General features: G+C 43.4%; 1 protein-coding gene across 2 annotated transcripts in view; it reads left to right on the top strand.

Moving 5' to 3' along the window:
• Positions 1 to 380: 380 nt before the first annotated feature.
• R3HDM2 (R3H domain containing 2) overlaps positions 381 to 19,708 on the top strand; it is a 447,291-nt gene continuing 427,963 nt past the window's right edge. The window contains exon 1 of one of the 2 annotated variants that reach the window (XM_029594890.1): positions 381 to 459. In XM_029594890.1, the coding sequence (XP_029450750.1) occupies positions 382 to 459 (78 nt within the window). In that variant the 5' untranslated portion in view covers position 381. The other variant, XM_029594896.1, reaches the window with a different exon arrangement.

Genomic DNA, 19,708 nt, shown 5'->3' with positions numbered 1-19,708 from the left:
AAGATTCTATTAGGTCAAGAGTCGGAGAGTATCCAGTGAAATAAACAGAATTTCAAAACACTTCCAGAACAGCTCAGTTAACTCCAAATGATTCAATTTGTTCATATTATCCACAGAAAGTAACCGACTGCCACCATCAAAAGCAGAGCCACTTTAGCGAAGCTAGCCGACCCTACCGGAAATGCAGAAAAGGAAAGACAGCGACAAGTTCCGAGTTAATCCTTGCGTGACATCACATAGTACCGCCCAATTCTAGGCCTTCCCGCTTCCCGGGCAGGAAAGGAGGCGGGACGGGGGAAAACCTTTGGTAACCATAGAAACACGAGCGTGGCGGCGAAACCAGTTCCGGGCTAGAGCAGCTTCCCGACCCTGCGCTTCGAGATGACGTACGGAAAGGTGGTAGGAGAGAGCACAGGAAGTGTCTACGTCACGGTCTGCTGCAGAAGGCGACTGGGTGAGGTATTATGCGGGAATCGCTGACGTGGTGCTCACTGCCAGAGGAGGAGGCGGAGGAGGGGGCCTCGGCGTTTTCCTTCTTTTCTCTTTTTCTTTTTTTTCTTTTCTTTTTCTTTCTTTTTTCCCCTCCTGGTATTTTAGTTTATTTTTTTATTTAATTTTCTTTCTGGCGGTGTGTGTTTGTGTTTTCTCTGCTCCTCCGGGCCCCCCCTCCCCTCCCGCACGGCTTCTTTTATTATCTGGTTTTTCTCTGGGCCCTGTTGAGAGCGGGGTGCACACAACACTAAAGGGGAGAGGCGCTGAGGCAAGAAAGACAAGGTAAGTGTTGCCTAATGAGTTGCTCACTCTTTAAAGTCTCGGGTCTGTGTATCCTCATGCCTTCCTTCCAAGCCTTAATCCTCTTCTAAACTAACCCTCATCTAAGCCAAGCTCATCCTCGCCCTTTAAATTCCCTAAATCCACCCCCCCCCCCAAACTTCATCAACCTCCCTCAACCCCGTAAGCCTTCTCCTTTGTGTAGCCTCCCCCTTTCAGTTTCCAAGGCCCCCCTTTCAAGCTTACCTTTTTTTTTAGTTCATTAATAGTGCTAATTATTACTTTCCCTTAGGCATATAATGGGAGAAAACCTTTAGTAAATAGGCTTCACATTCTACAGTTATAGCAGGAATTTTCCACTGGCGGGTCCTCAGATGTACGTTGTAGGTTTTGTAAGGGATTTTTTCTCTCTTCTTCACCCCCTACCCTAAAATAGGTGCTGTACTAATATTGTTGCAAACTTTTCAGTTTACCCTTAAAATGAGGCATAAAAAGGAATGGAATTAGGAGAAGATTGAAACCTGTGAACAATAAAACCAGTAGTTAAGGCTTCAACCCTGGCTGCTGACCATTTACACATTTTTTATACATTCATAATTCAATCACTTTTAAAAGAAATCTTTCTTAAGATGACATATCTCACATTTTCCCTTTGAGGATAGCCTCCCCTAGTTCTTTGTCTCCACTACTCCTACACCCTCCTGATTAAATGTCATGTTTCCCTAAAATCTATACAAAATCATCTTCATTTGGAGATCAGCAAGTGCTGTGAGCTGATTACTGCATTCTGCACTTTCTTAGTGAATGGTAAGGGTTTGTTTTCTCACATGAAATATGTAGTGAGATCTCTTGCTACCTACCCGTTCCATAACTATAATGGTAGTCCTGTCAGCTGAATTGTGCATATTCCCTAATAACCATCAAGGTTATCATAATATAACTGACAAACATAACTAGGCAGGGTCACCAAATATGGATTCTTTGGGTATCCTGAAACCCTTGCAAAATAATAACCACTATTGCATTCTGTACATAACATACTAAGGAGCAGGTTCATCTTACCAGTGGTCTCAGAAATTCCTAGATGTATCTGGAGACAGATGACAGGCACTGTTATTCTCTGCCTCTCTCCCCCCAAAAATCGAAAATAAACCCTGCCACCATATTAGTAATTGCATTACTGTATTTTACTAAATCATCACAATGGTGTTCTTATTGAGGATGGTGGAGAATTGCTTTCATGGTTGGTTGTTATAGTTTTGTTTATATTTGCATTTTTATTTTGATGTTCCTTGCCCAGAGGGCCTGGCCTGTTGGTTTGTAGTATGAGTTAAAACAAACAAAATCAGGACTACGTATCTTTATTGCCGAGGGATGTAGTTAAGGCATCAGCATGGCAGGATTAAAAAGGGATTTGGACAAGTTTCAGGAGGAAAAGTCCCTAAACAATTATTAGGCTGGTGGATTATCCTTAGGAACTGGACCTGCTCTTTGTGATCTGCCAGGTACTTCCTAATGACCCAGATTGGCCACTGTCTGAGACAGAATGCTGGGCTTGAAGGGCCTTTGGTCTGACCTAACAGGGCACACCTTATGTTTTTATGTATGTGCAGAAAAGAGTACTTGGGGATTTCAAAATGAAATCCCTGCCCCCTTTTTGCTGCAGGTAAAAGTACCCTTTCTCTGTTCAGCATGGGTACTTTTATCTGCAGCAGAATGATTGTTGTGTGTGACTTTGTGGTCAGTATTAGTAGTGTGGCACTTTTTAGCAGCTTTTTACATAGGTAAATGCCTTTTTTACTTGTGTAAAAACGTTTTTGAAAATTGTCCTCTTTATTCTCATATGCCTTTTGGGGGACTGCTTTTTTTTTCTTTGTTCAAATTAGATTGCAAGAGGCTTTCATATACCTGAGAAGTGCTACAGTGGTGGTTTATTAAGTAGTACACTTATAAAGTGCATTGGGATTCTATGTCTCTGTGTGTAATTCTAATTATTATATGTAAACAACTGAGAGCAATTAACAGGAACACTTGAGGCAGAAAAAGATCAATCTAGAGAGGTTTTTAAATATAATAGAACTATACAGATGTGATCTCCAGAGTTTATACTATGAAGCCATATGTAAAGAAATATACAAGGTGTAAAAACAATACATTAGTGGAAAAGTCAGCTTTGCTCAAAATGCTTTATCACTGGATAGATTGGTTAAAGATGGATATGTTTTTCTCTAAAGTATCTGCTTGCCTCCTCTTGTAGTGGTTAAATTCTATTTTAATTTTTGAAAATGATTTAACTAGATCATACATTCACATATTGATGACTGTTATGCTGTTTATCTACTAATGCAAAAATACAAACTATAACAGTTTGCACACGTCCAACATCACCAATGTTCAGTTTTTTTGCTTGGATTCTTATGTGGAGCCCTCAGAGGCCAATTTATGAAACCTAGTTAATGTGTCTACTTTGTCATTTTTGGATTCCTGTTGCAATAGCCAGTTAGACAACTGGAATCTGTGGCTACATTTTATACAGGTCATAGAGATTTAACTTTGGCAAATTACAGAATGCATCATACTTGGTATTTTTGCCAAAACTCACAGAAAGCATGATGGAACTGGCTTGGGTAAGGGGCCCTGTTTTATTTTTAATTAAGCTCTCATTTTCTGAGGTCCTCCTACATTTCTGTTTTGACTATCTCCCTTTGCCAAAGAGCAGCAGATTGGGGAAGACTGGCAAGCAGCTTCTTCACGATTTTAATCTCAAACCTTGCTTAGAAATAAAAGCAGTGTTTAATTGTGGTTTAAGCAAAGTAGTGGAGATAGTTATATTAATAAAATCAGTACTAAACACCCAAAACACACAGCTTTGCTAATGTGCCTTTCCTGTCTTGAAGCTCATTTTGCTATTTCTTCCTTTCATACAGATCTGACTGTTTATTTAGTGTTAAGGTTTTAAAATGGTGCCTTACCCAGGGCACTTCAAAGACTTATTGCTAGAGTGGAAAAGTTTTATAAAAGGTAGACGTCAGCCAAAATTCTTAGGAGCCAAGGAGGAAAAATCTTTATAGCTTTTATTTATATTTTACTTGTTTTTATTATCTGATTCTTTTTTTACTTTTGCTCTTCTGGCCATGCTCAACATTTTTTTCCCTCTCCTCTATCCTTTCCCCTCCAACTTGGCAGCTGCTCTTTCTGGCTTCTCCTCTGGCTTTGGGCTGCTGCAGCTCCTCCCCTACCCCAGCTCTTCTGCTTGGTGGCAGGTGTTAGGTGCCAAATTTTAGGCACCTGATTTTTTTTTTTCTAGCCCTGCCCATGTTGTTCAGAAAGCTCTGCAAGTGCATCTCAATCCTGCCCTGGGGGCATCTTCTGTTGTTCTAGTACTGGGATTCAATGTGCACATCATACTCACCTGTCAAGGAAACTCCTGAGTCAATAAAAATGAACAGTGTGATAAAGTGATAGAATTGGTGATCTTTATGGAAGCATTTCTCTGATCAGGAATTTATGTGATTTAGAAACCAGACAGCATTCTGAGCTAGAAATGACTTTTTTTTTTTTGATTTATTGATCAATGAAACAGTGATTATAAAGGGACTTTATGCAGTTTGCAAATGTTAGACAACAGTGTTGAAAACTTACTCCTGACAATAAAACCTCACTGATCATTATACTAAGGGCTTTCGTATTGTAAGGACAACAGTGGGGCAAATCCCTTGGTACACTGTGGTGCTAAAGAAGTTATTTAAGTTATTAAAACACTTGTCACAGACTCTTTTTTTTGCCATGTATTGTCTTAACTAGATTGTAAACTCCATGGAGTATGGACTGTGTTTTTATATAGAGGTGTCCAGTGTCCATATGTCCAATGGTGCTTAAAAAATTTGTAGCAGTGGTAAGCAATCATTTCTTATCTTCCTGCTAGACCAGCCATTACGTATGGGATTACCTTCCTCCTCAATTTATGGAGACAAAGGATACATCTCTTTTTATGACATCCCCCTAGGCTATAATGCATATGTAGTGCTGGCAAATATCAGTAGGCTCTGTCTCCAGCAGTTGTGTTGCATAACGACAGAATCTCTGTTTGTTCTCGGCCTGGTTGAGCCCACTGGCTCCCGGGGCAACAGTCCTTTGGGGCTGCTTTTTCCAGTAGAAGCCTGTTCCTGGGAAATAGACCAAAAAACCTACCTCCCAGTTGAGCTCTCTTGTTTCCCCTCACAGTACCCTTAGGGGTCTGATGAGTATCCTTGGGGGGGGGGTGTTCTTTTTCACTTCAGAGATTTGGGAACCTGTGAGGTATGGTGGGGCTATGGGCTGCTCCTCCCCGCCCTCTCATCTGCCTTATGTGGCTGTCTCTCTGTGCCTGTCCTCTCTGCTTCTGGGCACAGAGGGCTTAAAGAGTGGAAGACTTATGAGTAGGATCTATCCCCTACCATTAAGGGATAGGGAGCGCTCCTAAGAATTCCCAAGATTGATAACAGCCATATCAGTTGAAAGAGGACTTCCTTGAGGGATGCTCAGGAAAGGAAAATTGAAGTGCTCCTTAAGCAGGCCTTCTTCACCAATGTCTTGACCTTACAGGCCAAGGTATTCGTGAAGGATACATGGCATAGGCGGTGGTGGGCTGGGTTCAGCAGCTCCCAGAAACGGAGGAAACTGTGAGAATAGAATCAGGTGTAGCATATCTAGTGGACACCCTGTATGAAGTTATAAGGATGATATCCAGGGTAAGTGGTGAGACTAGGGATAGGGAAAGAGGCCAGAGAGAATGAGGAAGTGGAGGAGTAAGCATGACAGGTGGGAACAGGAAAAAGTCTAAAAGTGTATAAAATTAAATAAGCAAATCAAAGCATGAGAAAGTAAAACAGCTGAGCAAACAAAGAAATAAAAAAATAAAGAGAACAATTATTGAAATCAATAAAATAAAATTGTTTTCTAAGCTACTAAAAAAAAGTTGGCTGCTACCCAACTTTTCCTGAAACATTTTCCACTCCTCACCATTGTGGTGTATGGCTTGTATTTCTGGGTATGAAGTGTAGTGCCTCATTGGCTTAGGTTTGTTCAGTGGGAAGTACACAGCAAGAGTAACTTTTATATCTACTTGCTAGATGTCTTTCCTCCGTTTTTATTCTTTAATCAAGTGCTTTTCTGCTTTTTGTTTTTATTTCTTGATTTATTTCTTCAAAAAATAAAAGCAAAAAGTTCTTGATTAAAGAATAAAAACTGAGGGAAGACATCTGGCAAGTAGGTATAAAAGTTACTCTTGCTGTCTACTTCCTACTGAACAAACCTAAGCCAAAGAGGCACTTAAGATCCTCATATTTTTGTTATATGCTATAGTGTTCATTGTTTAAAAATACCATTTTAGAGGAGACCAGGAAAGGGAGAGACTGAGCGTCTGGAGTGTGTGTCTTGGAAGGAGACCGGAGGCCTGTCGGGACCGGAGAGATTCTGGTATGCCGACATGATGGGCCGAGGACACACCCCTTGAGGGACGTCATCAGCGTGCGACGTCGGAGGAGGCTTAAAACCTGCCTCCCTATGGTGCGCAGCCGCTGCCGGCGCATGCCAAAAGGGCACGCGGCTTTGGTTTAAACATCGAGGTTCCTGTTACTTCTAAGAGGCTTTCTGACCCTTCCCGTCTCCACCCGAGGGAATTTGAACTCAGACGATCCACTCAGCTAAGTACTTTCGTTTTTCCTTCGTATATTTCTTATTTACGAAGAAATACGGCCTCACTCAGCCCGTAAATGAAGGGCTAGAGAGAAGTCTATAATGGAAAGTACAATGGCAAGTCCGATGTTGGGCCCAATGGACGCCCACATCAGAAGGGGAGTCATAGCACCGGGTGAAACGTCACTTGGAGGGTTGCAGGAAGGCACGGTAGCCCTTCGTGACTAGGAAATCTCGTTGACCCCGGACCAAAGAGCCCCCCGGCCCCCGAGAACCCTGCAATAACAAGATCGGAATCAGTCAAGGACACTCTGTCACCTCTTGAAAAGAGTGGTGAACAGGGTGGTGGACTGGGAACAACTTTGGTTCCACTTGCAGGTGTGACCAGTATGGTTAATTCCTCAGAGGGGAATGTTATAGAGGGTTCATTGTTAGCTCAGGAAGCTAGTTCAGGAAGGGATGATCCTGGAATAATACCAATTGTGAGACCGCCTGTATTTTCCTTAGATGTCATATGGGAGACTTTAGCAGTATTAAATAAGAATGTTACCTTGCAATTAAAACCCATAGGGGTAGATTTTCAAAGGGATACACGCGTACCCACCGAAAACCTACCCCAAACCCCCCCTGCGCGCTGAGCCTATTTTGCATAGGCTTAGCGGTGCGCGCAAGCCCCGGGACGAGCGTAAGTCCCAGGGCTTGCATGGAGGGGCGTGTCAGGGGGCGTGCCGGGAGTGACGTGCCATTTCGGGGGCGTGTCACAAGTGACAGGGCGGTGCCGTGGGCGTGGTTTCGGCATGGGGCATTCTGGGGGCGTGGCCGCGGCCTCTGGACCAGCCCCCGGACCAGAACATGGAGCGCGGCAGCCGGCCTGGAGCACGCAAAGTTAGGGGGGGTTTAGATAGGGCCGGGGGGGTGGGTTAGTGAAGGGAAGGTGCTGGGGGGTGGAAGGAAAGTTCCCTCCGAGGCCGCTCCGATTTCGGCGCAGCCTCTGAGGGAATGGAGGCAGGCTGCGCGGCTCGGCGCGCGCAGGCTTCCGATTTTGGGCAGCCTTGCGCGCGCCGACCCCGGATTTTAATGGATACGCGCGGCTACGCGCGGCTACGCGCATATCTATTAAAATCCCGCGTACTCTCGTTCGTGCCTGGTGCGCGAACAAAAGTACGCGTGTGCGCAGATTTATAAAATCTGCCCCAGAGTAAATAATGTAGAAAAATTGGAATCTAAGGTTAATAAGGTAATTGAGGAGGATAAAATGAGAGATCAGGCAATTGAGAAAAATATTGGAGAATTGAAAAGGCTAAGTATTCAAAATGAGTTAATAATAAAAGAAAATCAATATTTGTCTAGGAAAATGGAAAATCTTGAAAATCAATTACGAAATAGAAATTTAAGGCTGGTAAACTTTCCAAAGTTGCCAGCTTTATCCACTAAATAAATGTGGAATCAATTTGCTCTAAAAATTTTTTAAATTCCCCAGCAAGTCCTTCCCCAAGTTTATTATGTTCCTGCTTGGAGAATTACATCTGAGAAGGAACAAGAATATCAATCTATAACACCACTAAATGTTACTGAAATTCTGGAATCTGCAAATTTAGAACTGGCTCAGCCAGCTACTATGATTATTTCCTTTCTATTAAATTCAGATAAAGAGTGGGTTCAGAAATTATTTTTTAGAAATATCAAAGAGAACTTTTTCCAGCTGGATGTTAGAATGTTTCCAGATGTAACTAGAGATATGCAGAGAAGGAGGAAAGAATTTCTTAATTTAAGGCCTAAAATGTTACAAATGGGGGCATTGTATAAATTAAAATTTCCATGTAAATGTTGCATTACTTATCAGAATATAAAGTATTGTTTTTTTCCAGCCATCACACTGATAAAGTTTATTACAGAAAAACAATCTGAGAGAAATTTAGGAGCTACAACTCCTCAGTAATATAACTAGGAGAGGCGCTAAGAGATAGAAATAGGAAAACCTTATGAGATCGTCTATTATTTCTTAATAAATTGTCTGTGAATGATATGCCTTTAAAATGTTTTCCGTCCAAACTCCCTCATTTTGAGGACTTAGAAAAAATATGGCTTATGTGGTTTTTCTTATTTATAATCTTATATGTATATCATGTTTAGATAGCCATACATCTTTATCAAGGTATTCTTGATTGTATACTTGAAAATTTTGAGAAATAAAAAAAAATAAAAATACCATCTTAGAAGTGCAGTCCAGATGTATTCCACGCATTGAGAAAGGTGGAAGGAAGGCAAAATGATTAAAAGGATTAAAAACAATTAAAATGGTTAAAAGGTGAGGTAAAAGAGGCTAATTTAGCCAAAAAAAAGTCTTTCAAAAATTGGAAGAAGGATCCATCTGAAGAAAATAAGAAAAAGCATGAGCATTGTCATGTTAAGTGTAAAACCTTGATAAGAGAGGCTAAGAGATTTTGAAATGAAGTTTGCCATAGAGGCAAAAACTCATAATAAAATCTTTTTTATATATATCTGAAGCAGGAAACCTGCGAGGGAGTTGGTTGGACCGTTAGATGACCGAGGGATTAATGGGGCTCTTAGGGAAGATAAGGCCATTGCAGAAAGACTAAACGATGATGATTCGGATGAACTGAGCCAAATCATGGAGAAGCCTGGAAGATATAGTAGGCTAGATTGACCAACTAAAGAGTAGCAAATCACCTGGACCGGATGGTATGTACCCCAGGATTCTGAAAGAACTAAAAAATGAAATTTCAGATCTATTAGTAAAAAGTTTTAACCTATCATTAAAATTGTCCATTGTACCTGAATACTGGATGGTGGCCACTGTAACCCCAGTATTTAAAAAGGGCTCCTGGGGTGATCTGGGAAACTATAGACCAGTGAGCCTGACTTCAGTATTGGAAAAATAGTAGAAACTATTCTAAAGATCAAAATCTCAGAGCATGTAGAAAAGCATGATTTAATGGAACACAGCCAACATGGATTTGCCCAAGGGAAGTGTTGCCTCACAAATCTACTACATTTTTTTTTAAGGTGTTAATAAGTGGATAGGGGTGAAGCAGTAGATGTAGTCTGTTTGGATTTTCAGAAGGTGTTTGACAAAGTCCCTCATGAAAGGCTTCTAAGAAAACTAAAAAGTCATGGGTTAGGAGGCGATGTCCTTTCATGGATTGCAAACTGGTTAAAAGTCAGGAAACAGAGAGTAGGATTAAATGGTCAGTTTTCTCAGTGGAAAAAAGTAAACGGTGAAGATTCTCGGGGATCTGTATTTGGTCCAGTGCTTTTCAATATATTTATAAATGATCTGGAAAGGGATACAATGAGTGAGGTGATGAAATTTGCAGATGATGCAAAATTATTCAGGGTAGTTAAATCGCATGTGGATTGTGATACATTACAGGAGGACCTTGCAAGACTGGAAGATTGGGCATCCAAATGGCAGATGAAATTTAGTGTGGACAAGTGGTGGAAGGTGATGTATATAGGGAAAAATAACCCTTGCTGTAGTTACACGATGTTAGGTTCCATATTAGAAACTACCAAGAGGACGCCCTGAGAGTGTGTGTGTGTGTTCCTTTTTCAATAATGCCTCCGAAGAGAAAAGGCAAGGTGCGGGTTTTCCCCCCGGAATCCCCCTTACCTTAAAGGCAGCAGCGGATCACCTCATTTGCTACCGTCTCGATGGAAACGGGAGGAATTTTCCCCACTTCAGCGACTGGAGAGGGAGCTCCGTCGCTGTTTGGGGATACCACGCCGAGTCCCCCGGACTGTCGACCCCCACTTCCTCCAGTGCCATGGGAGAACCTATCTGAGGCAGCGCCTAAAGATGACATCGCTCGCTCAACGGGAGGGGGAAGTCGAGATGGAGGATCGGCGTTGCAGCCTCAATTTTCCTCTAGCGTGCCGGAGACAGCCCCAGCAAGGATTCCAGGCGAAGTTGAGACATCTTTTTCGCCGGTTGTCTTTCTGGAGAAAGAAAGGAGGATAGCGGCAGCACAGGCGGTGGAGTCTCCAGAGGTCCTGAGGGTTTGTGAAGGGGGTGAGTCGTTTCCACTACCCCCAAAACCAGCTACTGTAACTCTGGATAAGCTGTGGGATCTGGTAGCTAGCCTTGCCAGGCTACTTAAGGACAGTGAGTGCAAATAACTTAAAACTAGAATCAGAAATGCACTTTATGAACCTGAACTTGGGAAGCCAAATCAAGGACCTTAATTCTAGAGCGGATTTAATGGAACAAAATATACAACAAGCTCAAAATGTGAATGTGAAGCTGATAAAATATTATGGAATCCAGTCCAAAATACTGGAATCCTTGGATAATTATATGAGACACTTTAATTTAAGATTCTTGAATTTTCCTCGTGTCCTAGGAGAGGATACCTCTTACATTAAAAAAAAATTCTTTATGGAAAATTTAAAGTTTGAAGAGCTTAAACTTCCTATGGTTAACACAGCTTATTTTTTGTCCAAAGGGGAAAGGAATAATGAAGTTAACCAATTTAAAGCCCTTGATAATTTAACACAATTCCTGGAGAGTTCAGGGTTAGAGTTATTGGATTGAGGGGTACTTTTAGTGTCATTTGTGTCTGAGAAAGACATTAATGACATTCAGGCCGATACAGTAAAGTTCACTCCAGTGGAGCGCACTGTTAGCCCGCGTTTGGCAGTGCGTTTTCCATGCGCTATTTTTACCCTTTATTCAGTAAGGGGTAATAGCACGTGGAAAACACGCGGACAAATCCCCCAAAACTAATAGCGCCTGCAACATGCAAATGCATGTTGATAGCCCTTTTAGTTATTCCCGCGAGATTCAGAAAGTAAAATGGGCAGCCAAGCCGCACATTTTACTCTCAGCAATTAACTCCTGCTGGCACCGGGAAAGTGTACAGAAAAGCAGAAAAAACTGCTTTTCTGTACACCCTCCGACTTAATATCATAGCGATATTAAGTCGGAGGCCCCAAAATTAAAAAAAAAAAATTACAAATCTGCCCACGGGTCGGAAGACGGACGCTAAATTTAGCTGGCATCCGTTTTCCGAACCCGTGGCTGTCAGCGGGTTCAAGAACAGACGCTGGTAAAATTGAGCATCGGCTATCAAACCTGCTGACAGCTGCTGCTTCTGTCAAAAAGGAGGCGCTAGGGATGCGCTAGTGTCCCTAGCGCCTCCTTTTACCACAAGCCATAATTTACATACCTGGGCTTTCTGTATCGCGTGCCCAAAAGAGAGGCCTGTGCGTGCGTTGGGAGAGCGGGCGCTCGCCGGCTCTCCTGTGCGTTTTTCTGTATCGCCCTGATTATGAGAAAATACTTTCAAAATTTTCCTAATATGTTTGATGGTCAAATTGTAAAAGTTTTTTTCTTGATTTTGCTAGGGCTACCCAATTAAGGAGAAGGGAGTTCTTGAATATGAGATTACAAGTACTCATTTTAGGTTAGACATTTGCTTTAAAATACACTTGCAGATGTCTAATACGAGGGAAAGATGAGAGTTTTGTATTTACAGCACCAGAACAACTAAGATCCTTTTTGAATGCTAGGGAAGTGAACATCATCCCTGGGTATCAGATCCCTTGATAGTCATTAAAATAAGCCACCGATTCCGTTAAGTCAGTTTGTCTTTGTATAGATTTCCTTAGTAACTCCCCTAAGTTTAAGGGCCTCCTTGTTTCCTGTAATATTATACCTCGCTGAAAAGGATGTAATTAGATAATATATTATCTTCTATGTTAAGGTGAAATTGGTTTTATGTTACATATATTTTTACTTTAAAGTAAGATGTTTATTAAATTTTCATAAAGAATCAAAGTGTGAATTATAATAAAAAAAAAAAAAAAAAAAGAAACTACCACCCAGGAAAAAGATCTAGGAGACATAGTGGATAATACATTAAAATCATCAGCTCAGTGTACTGTGGCAGTCAAAAAGCAAACAGAATGTTAGGAATTTGTTATGTTTGGGAAACGCTAGGAGAGCGATCCCATCTTGAGGGGATTGTGTGCCCTTGGGCCTCGGCATGATCGCAGACAAGTCCAAGACAGCACTGAGGGTTGGCGAGGTGTGTCCTAGCATGGGCGAAGACAAGTCTGATCCTCTGCTGGACCTGCACACTTTGGGAAGACCAGCAACGCAATGGAGGTCTTATGAACAGTTCTCTGACCGTTCCAAGCCCTTTCGGACCTGCTGCTGGGTAACGGCAAGAAGCGGCAGGCCGGATGGAGACTAGGGCAGCGAAGGCCTGAACATGGAGATTCAGATGAAGACTCAGGAGCGAGGTACTTGGGTGCACAGACGAAGACTCAAACAAGGTTCAAGGTATTCAGAAGCTCAAGCAAAGTACTGGGTTGAGACTGCGACGCAGCGCGCCCTACACAGTCCACCCGCGGGACTGGTCGCGGACCACGCTGGAATCGAAGTAGTCTCTAAGACGAGATGTGGAATAATGAAAGGAACATGTCTCAGAAGCTGTCGAGGCCTGCACCGGGGCGTGCCCTACACAGCCGCCAACGGCTGGTCGCGGACCACGCTGGAATGGCACAGGTACTGGCAGAGTCTTTGGCATGGACGGAGCAAGCACAAGGAACTCCGTAGATCAGGGACAAGGACAGAAGCAGAAGTCTTCTGGAGGCTTGTGCTGCAGAAGTGAGAAAGGCATTGCACCACGAAGCGTCATACACAGCCCGCCCTTGGGACTGGTCGCCGACCACGACGTGGCACGCCAGGAAGGGTGGCAACGAAGAACCAGGGGTACAGGACATCTGGACTGGATCACGGACATCAGGAACAGGAGACGGAACATCTGGACTCCTGGAACATCAGGAAGTGGAACCTCAGGACACGAAGACATGGAACATTAGGAAACCACAGACACAGGAAGCAGACGAGACATGGAGCTCCAGTGAAGAACGAAGGCCTGACGGAGCGCTGGAAGACAAGACTTCCAGGAGCAAGTAACTCCAATGCAAGGCAAAGCTGAAGTGTTGGAGAATCCCTTTTTATAGGGCTGAGACAGAAAACAGTCATCAGTTGGGGCCCAGGGCATATCCGGCCATGGGCCCTTTAAATCTTGTGAAGAGACGCGGCCCGCGCCTTAGGAACAGGAAGCAGGAAGTTGTGCAGGTCCATGGCCAGCAGCCATGTTGCTGCTAATGCTGAAGAGCAGGGCGGGGCCGAGAAACAGGCCCAGTGTTGTCTGCAGCTCTCAAGCCACAGAGGGCAGACTGAGGAGCGGCTCCAGCCGCAAGAAAGACCGGGGACTGTGGCCTCCAGGCCACGGGGCAGGCAGAGAGAAGTTAAGAGGCTGCCAAGAGGGCAGAATCGTAACAGAATTATATGAAGGGAATGGTGAATAAAACTTCATAATGCCTCTGTATGGCTCCTTAGTGAGACAGAAACCTCGAGTACTGTGTACAATTCTGGTCACCACATCTCAAAGATATAGTTACACTGAAGAAGGTACAGAGAAGGGTGACCACAATGATAGACATGGAAAAGCTCCCCTATGAGGAAAGGCTAGAGAGGTTAGGGCTGTTCAGCTTTGACAAGAGACAGCTGAGGGGGATATTTAAAGGTCTATAAAATCATGAGAGATCTGGAACGGGTAAATGTGACTCTCTTTACTCTTTCGGATAATAGAAGGATTAGGGGGCGCTCTATGAAGTTAGGAAGTAGCACATTTAAAACAAATCAGAGAAAATTCTTTTGTTATGATATCGAGGTGTTTGGTGGATTCTCAGGGGCAACAGTGATGGTATCTCCTATGGGGAGGAGCCCCATAGGGAACTGAAGCACTGAGCTAGACTCAGATGCACAAACACAGAGACTATATTTTATTATTCAGCTAGTGTGGTCCACCAGAGGTGAGGGAGGGGGTGTGGGGGAGGAGAGGGTGAGAGAGAGCATGGGAGGTAAGAGGGGGGTGGGGATGCTTGAGTGTGGGTTTCAGAGAGAGGGAGCTTATATGAGGAGATTGTGAAGGAGTGTATATGTGTGAGAGAGATTTGGAGCTGGTGTGTTTGAAAAAGGGATCGTGTTATGTGAGGGTGCTAGTCTGTGTGAAGGGATTGTGTATGTGTGACAGAGCCTGTGTGAAGGGGTGCATGAGAGAGAGACATAGGTAGCCTGTGTGAATATGTATGTGTGAGAGTGAGCTTGTGTGAGTGTGTATGCAAGAGAGAGGGCCCTGTATGAGGAATGTGTGTGTGTGAGAGAGTGAGGGAGCCTGTATGAGGGTGTGTGTATATGTACTAGAGAGAGGGAGCATGTGTGTGAGAGAGGGAAGGACAGAGGGAGCCTGTGTGAGGGGCAGTACTGAGAACGGGGTCAAACTCTGGGTCTGGCAATAGAGTGGAAGGGGTTGAGCCTAGAGGTGGAAGGGAGAGATACTGGCAGGTGTAGGAGTTGGGGCCTGAGAGGACAAAGTGGCCAGGGGAGTAGGGAGAGTGAGTGGAAGGGACACTTACAGTGAATTTCTAGGGAAATTCTGCTCAAAATATTTAAAATTCTGCATCTTTAAGTAATAACTTTTTTTTCTGTAATAATTTAAAATGCAATTACTTAAAGACTGTCTTGTAAATTGTGTTATTTTGACCAATATAAAGTTTGCAGAATTTTAAGTTTTTGTGCACAGAATTTTAAATTTTTTTGTGCAGAATGGAAATGGAATTAGCATCCTGCTAAATTACTCGCCAGTTGTCTAGAATCAAGTTAAGGTGCAATTCAGAATTCCGTTTCTGGATGATGGAGGAGGAAGCATTTTTGCCAAGACTTTGATAATCCTGATAAAATAACTTTAGAATGCTAACAGACTCATCAGAATGGCTAATCTTATCCTTTTAAGACCATCAAGGCCTCACAGAGACTACCTGAACTTACCCTTGCACCCCAAAAGTGTTGCATCTGTAATTACAGAAATCAAGTGTGACTACCGGTAGGCTGCTGAAACTGAGTGATTATTTTAGCCAACAATTTATAAACCCCACCCCATCATAACTATCCCAGAAAGCGAACAGCCAGTTTACATCTGCATCCAGAGAGTAGGTTACCGGTGACAGAGCAAGGTTTTCAGACATGGGGGAAATTTGAAAAGAATATATCCAAAGATTTTCAAAGCAAATTTGCATGAGTACCCAAATCCCTAGTGAGGGGGTAATATGATAGTGAGTTCTTCACCTAATAGGAGGAGTACTAGCAGGAGAATTCCAAAGTTTTCTCAAACATATCTGACTGCCCAGTGAAACCCAGGACTGGGAAAACAAATATGCACCCATGCTCTTAAGCATGCCAATCTGTCGGTCTAGTAAAAAAAAAAAAAAAAATACAGAATAAAGAGCCATAAAATATAAATAGAAACATGCAGACAAAACCTGAACTGGAAATTGCAACAAACCAGACTCAGTATGTTGTGCAACTATGGAAAATTACCACTCTTCATAAAACATCAAGCAATAAAATTAAGAAATATAAATCATCATTCATAATAAAACTATATTGATAAAAATATTTTAAAAACAAATAAGGAACAGAACATCCAACAATTTAAAAAATATCCAAATTTAAAAAAATGTTCCAAATACCCATCAAATAACAGTAATCAAAACTAATAAGAATAAAATAATCCCTGCTCTTCATACTTGGGATTTTTGATTTCCATTCACCCAGACATTGTATTGGATGTGTCACGGGTGTGCTCAAACTTTTATCATTTCTGTCTGTCTCTTTCTCTCATATATACATGTGTTCATTCTATCTTACCCACACACACATGCATACTTGCTCACACACTCCTGCCCACACTATCTCACACAAACATGTTCAGTCACACATTCCCTCAAATATTCACATGCAAGCTCGCTTACACGTTCCCTCACACAAACTTGCTCCCTTGTTTGCATGCATGTATGCATGCTCCTTTGAATGAATACATGCTGCCTGCTCCCTGCAGACTCCCCACATGCTCATTATCCCCTGCATTATGCACAGTCCCCTATACACGTGCACACAGATGCATGCACGCTCCCACACATGTATACACATGCAGGTTCCACCGCAGGCTTCCAGGCACACAGGCATGTTCCTCTGAAGGTTCCCTTACACACACACACATACACATGTGTGCTTCACCACAGGTTCATGTGCAAACATGCATGATCCACCGCAGGCTCCCTCATATGCACATGCACACTCCACTGCAGCCTCCTCATGCGTACACATGCACTCTTTATTACAGGCTCCCTTACACACATGCAAGCTTTACCACAGGCTCCCTCGCACACACACATGCATGCCCCACCACAGGCTCCTTTACAAACACATGCATGCCCCACTGCAGGCTCCCACACACACACACACACACACACATCCCCCATTGCATGCTCCCTCACACACAGTTGCATGCCCCACCTCAGGCCCACACACACATGCAAGAATACTCCACCACAGGCTCCCTCGCACATGCAGGCAATCTCTGTCATGCACACGTGCCCTCATGTGCGCGCATGCACATACGTAGTCCCCTGCTAGCACATACGCACTCCCGCACACTCCCTTGCACAGACACACCCATTGCTTCTTTGCAAGTGCATGCTCCCCTGCATGCACACCAGCCCTCCTGCATGCTGCTTCTAGCATGCTCCCCTCTGCACGCATACACATCCTCGCATGTTCCCTCAATCACGCACATACCAGTGTATGCTCTCTCATACATATAGAGACATGCCTATGCACGCTGCCCCTCATGCTCCCTCTCTCTCACTCTGGGCTTCTCCCTTCTATTCTTTGGCTGCTAATTGCTCTGCCAGGACTCTCCTTGTCTCTTCTTCAGCCACCGACAGTTGGGGGCTCTTCTCTTTTTTTGGCTGATGGTGGCTTGAATTTGCTGCTGTCAAGAGTTGGTGCACTTATTGGTGCCAAGTTCACCTAATGGAAGCGCCATTCCTCTGTGGCATTTATATGGAATAAGTTGGTCCAGTCTGATAAGTTTTTTAAAATCTTGGTCAACTCCTTAAAGAATTTCTTTTTCTCTTCTTTACAAAGACTTTATAATATAATTACCTAAATATCTAATATTATTTATGGCAACTCTAAACATACTTGAACAAGGGGGCTCACTTTAAATATTTCTGATTTGCAGAAATTGATCCTATATTTGTCTTGTAACACGGAAAGTAGTGGTACTGAATTCTTATGATCTGTCAAAAATGAGGATATTGCCCGTATAAAGAGAGATCTTCTGAGTTGTGCTTTGGCTTCTGAAATTGGAGGGCCTACAAAAGTCTTGAATCAATTGTTCCAAGGGTTCTAGTGCCAAGGTCAAATAAGAAACGTGATAGTGGACATCCCTGTCTAGTGCCATTTTTAATCTGGAAGAGCAGGGGTGGAAAGTGATTAACTGTGATCTGCAGCTGAGAATTAGCGTATATGGCTCTAATTGAAACTATAAAATGTTCAGATTACCTGAACTTATTGAGAATTGCAAATGAGTAAGAGATCTCAAGCTTTATCAGTGACTAAGGAAACAACTAAAGCTGGAATTTTATAAAGCCAGTTAGATCTTGATCTATGAGCAGGGGCATAAAGATGAGCTATAGTTGAACTAGTCCTTCGGTGGAGGGAGACAAAACTGTTGCAAATGTTTTCACATAGATAAGCATATGAATTAGCCATGCTGCCTGGGTACGTCTTCTGTGCCACTAGGTGACGGAGCTCTCCAAGTCCTAGTAAAGTCTTTCAGCTAGGTACTCCCTCTTGTACTCTTCCTGGTTTGCCTGAGGCTCCTCAGTCTGTTTATTTTCTGCACGACTGAAAGCACGCGGAGCTGTGTCTCTCCAGACACTTGAGTTACAGTTGTGAGATAAAAACAAGATATAAATCAAATAATTTTCCACAAAAAAGGCTGGTTTAACTGTCATGCCTCGACCAGGATCCAAGTTCTGTAATTGTGGCAAAATTAATGTCAGTGACTGATGGCCATCAGTCCTGTTACATATGCCTGGGACCTGATCATGATCAGGAAAGTTGCAGAGACTGCGGACGTATATCTCCTAGAGCGCAGTGCCAAAGTGCAGCGTGAATAGAGCAACTTAAGGCAACACCATCCGGCTCCTATGCCCCTTCAGAGGCTTCTGTAAGATCATCTCCGGGGCCAGAGAGAAAAAAGAAGGTAGCGTCCCAAAGAAGGGCTTCTTCGATGGAACCCCCCAGGGAAAAACACCCAGACCTGAAACCCCTTCAAAAACAAGGGCAGGGATCCGGGGATGCATCGATGGCATCGCGGCCGCGCGCCTTACCAACGCCAGCGGCTTCCTGGAACAAAGACAAAGAGCAGGGTATGAAGCTCCGACACACCAAAAGACCATTGAAGCTCCGGCACATCGACGCACCGATGCATGGAGCACAGCGCGTCAAAGATGTGTCGTGTTGAGACGGCACCGACGCATTCTACGCACAGTCTCAAAGGAAAGTTAAGCTGACGCATCAGACGCAATTGAGAAGCCCTACACCTAAAAAACATATCTCTGATCATAAGAGACCTAGGGAACAGTCTCCATTATTCATCATCGAGTCCGAAGGGAACGTGTCTCCTCCCCATCTGTCTGACAGCCCTTCATCCTCCCCTGGAAGCACACCAGTGGTACATCCACAGACCCCATTGCCTACTGTGCCGCCTCCGCTGCCATCGCCAATAGATCTGTTTCAACCATCAATATCTACCTTAGCTTCACAAGTTATGACACAAATAACTGGCATTCTATCGCAATTTTTAAAGTCAATGGAACAACAACAGCAAAACCTGCCCTACACACTTCCTCCAGTGGAAACTCCATCTGTGCCGGAGGACCCATCCATCCCAGGGCCATCACTGAAGGTACAACCAGTGAAACCATCAGCAACCATAGAAGAGTTCACTTTGACATCTTCCTCTGATGATTCCTCTATGGAATACCCCTCTGACCCAGCTGAGGTCCCACGTGAACCAGCATCCCCGCCAGATGATTTAACCTACTCGCAGTTCATAGAGCAGGTAGGTCTCCTGTTAAATGTGGAGACCAGAAAACTCCACGATCCCAGACAAGAAATGATGGGCATATTGAAAATATTTGATACCGGTTGCACTGCCTCAACATCAGGGACTCAACGCACTTATTTATTTATTTATTTATTTATTTATTTATTTATTTAAATGATTTTATATACCGATAGCCGTTTGCACATCGTATCGGTTTCCAGTAAACTAAAACTTTTTGACAGTGTCATTAAACAGAACTTTTG

The sequence above is a fragment of the Rhinatrema bivittatum genome, chromosome 3 (genome assembly GCF_901001135.1).
Source record: "Rhinatrema bivittatum chromosome 3, aRhiBiv1.1, whole genome shotgun sequence".
Taxonomy (NCBI): Eukaryota; Metazoa; Chordata; class Amphibia; order Gymnophiona; family Rhinatrematidae; genus Rhinatrema; species Rhinatrema bivittatum.
The sequence above is the reverse complement of the archived record's forward strand: the minus strand, read 5'-3'. Positions and strand labels throughout refer to the sequence as shown.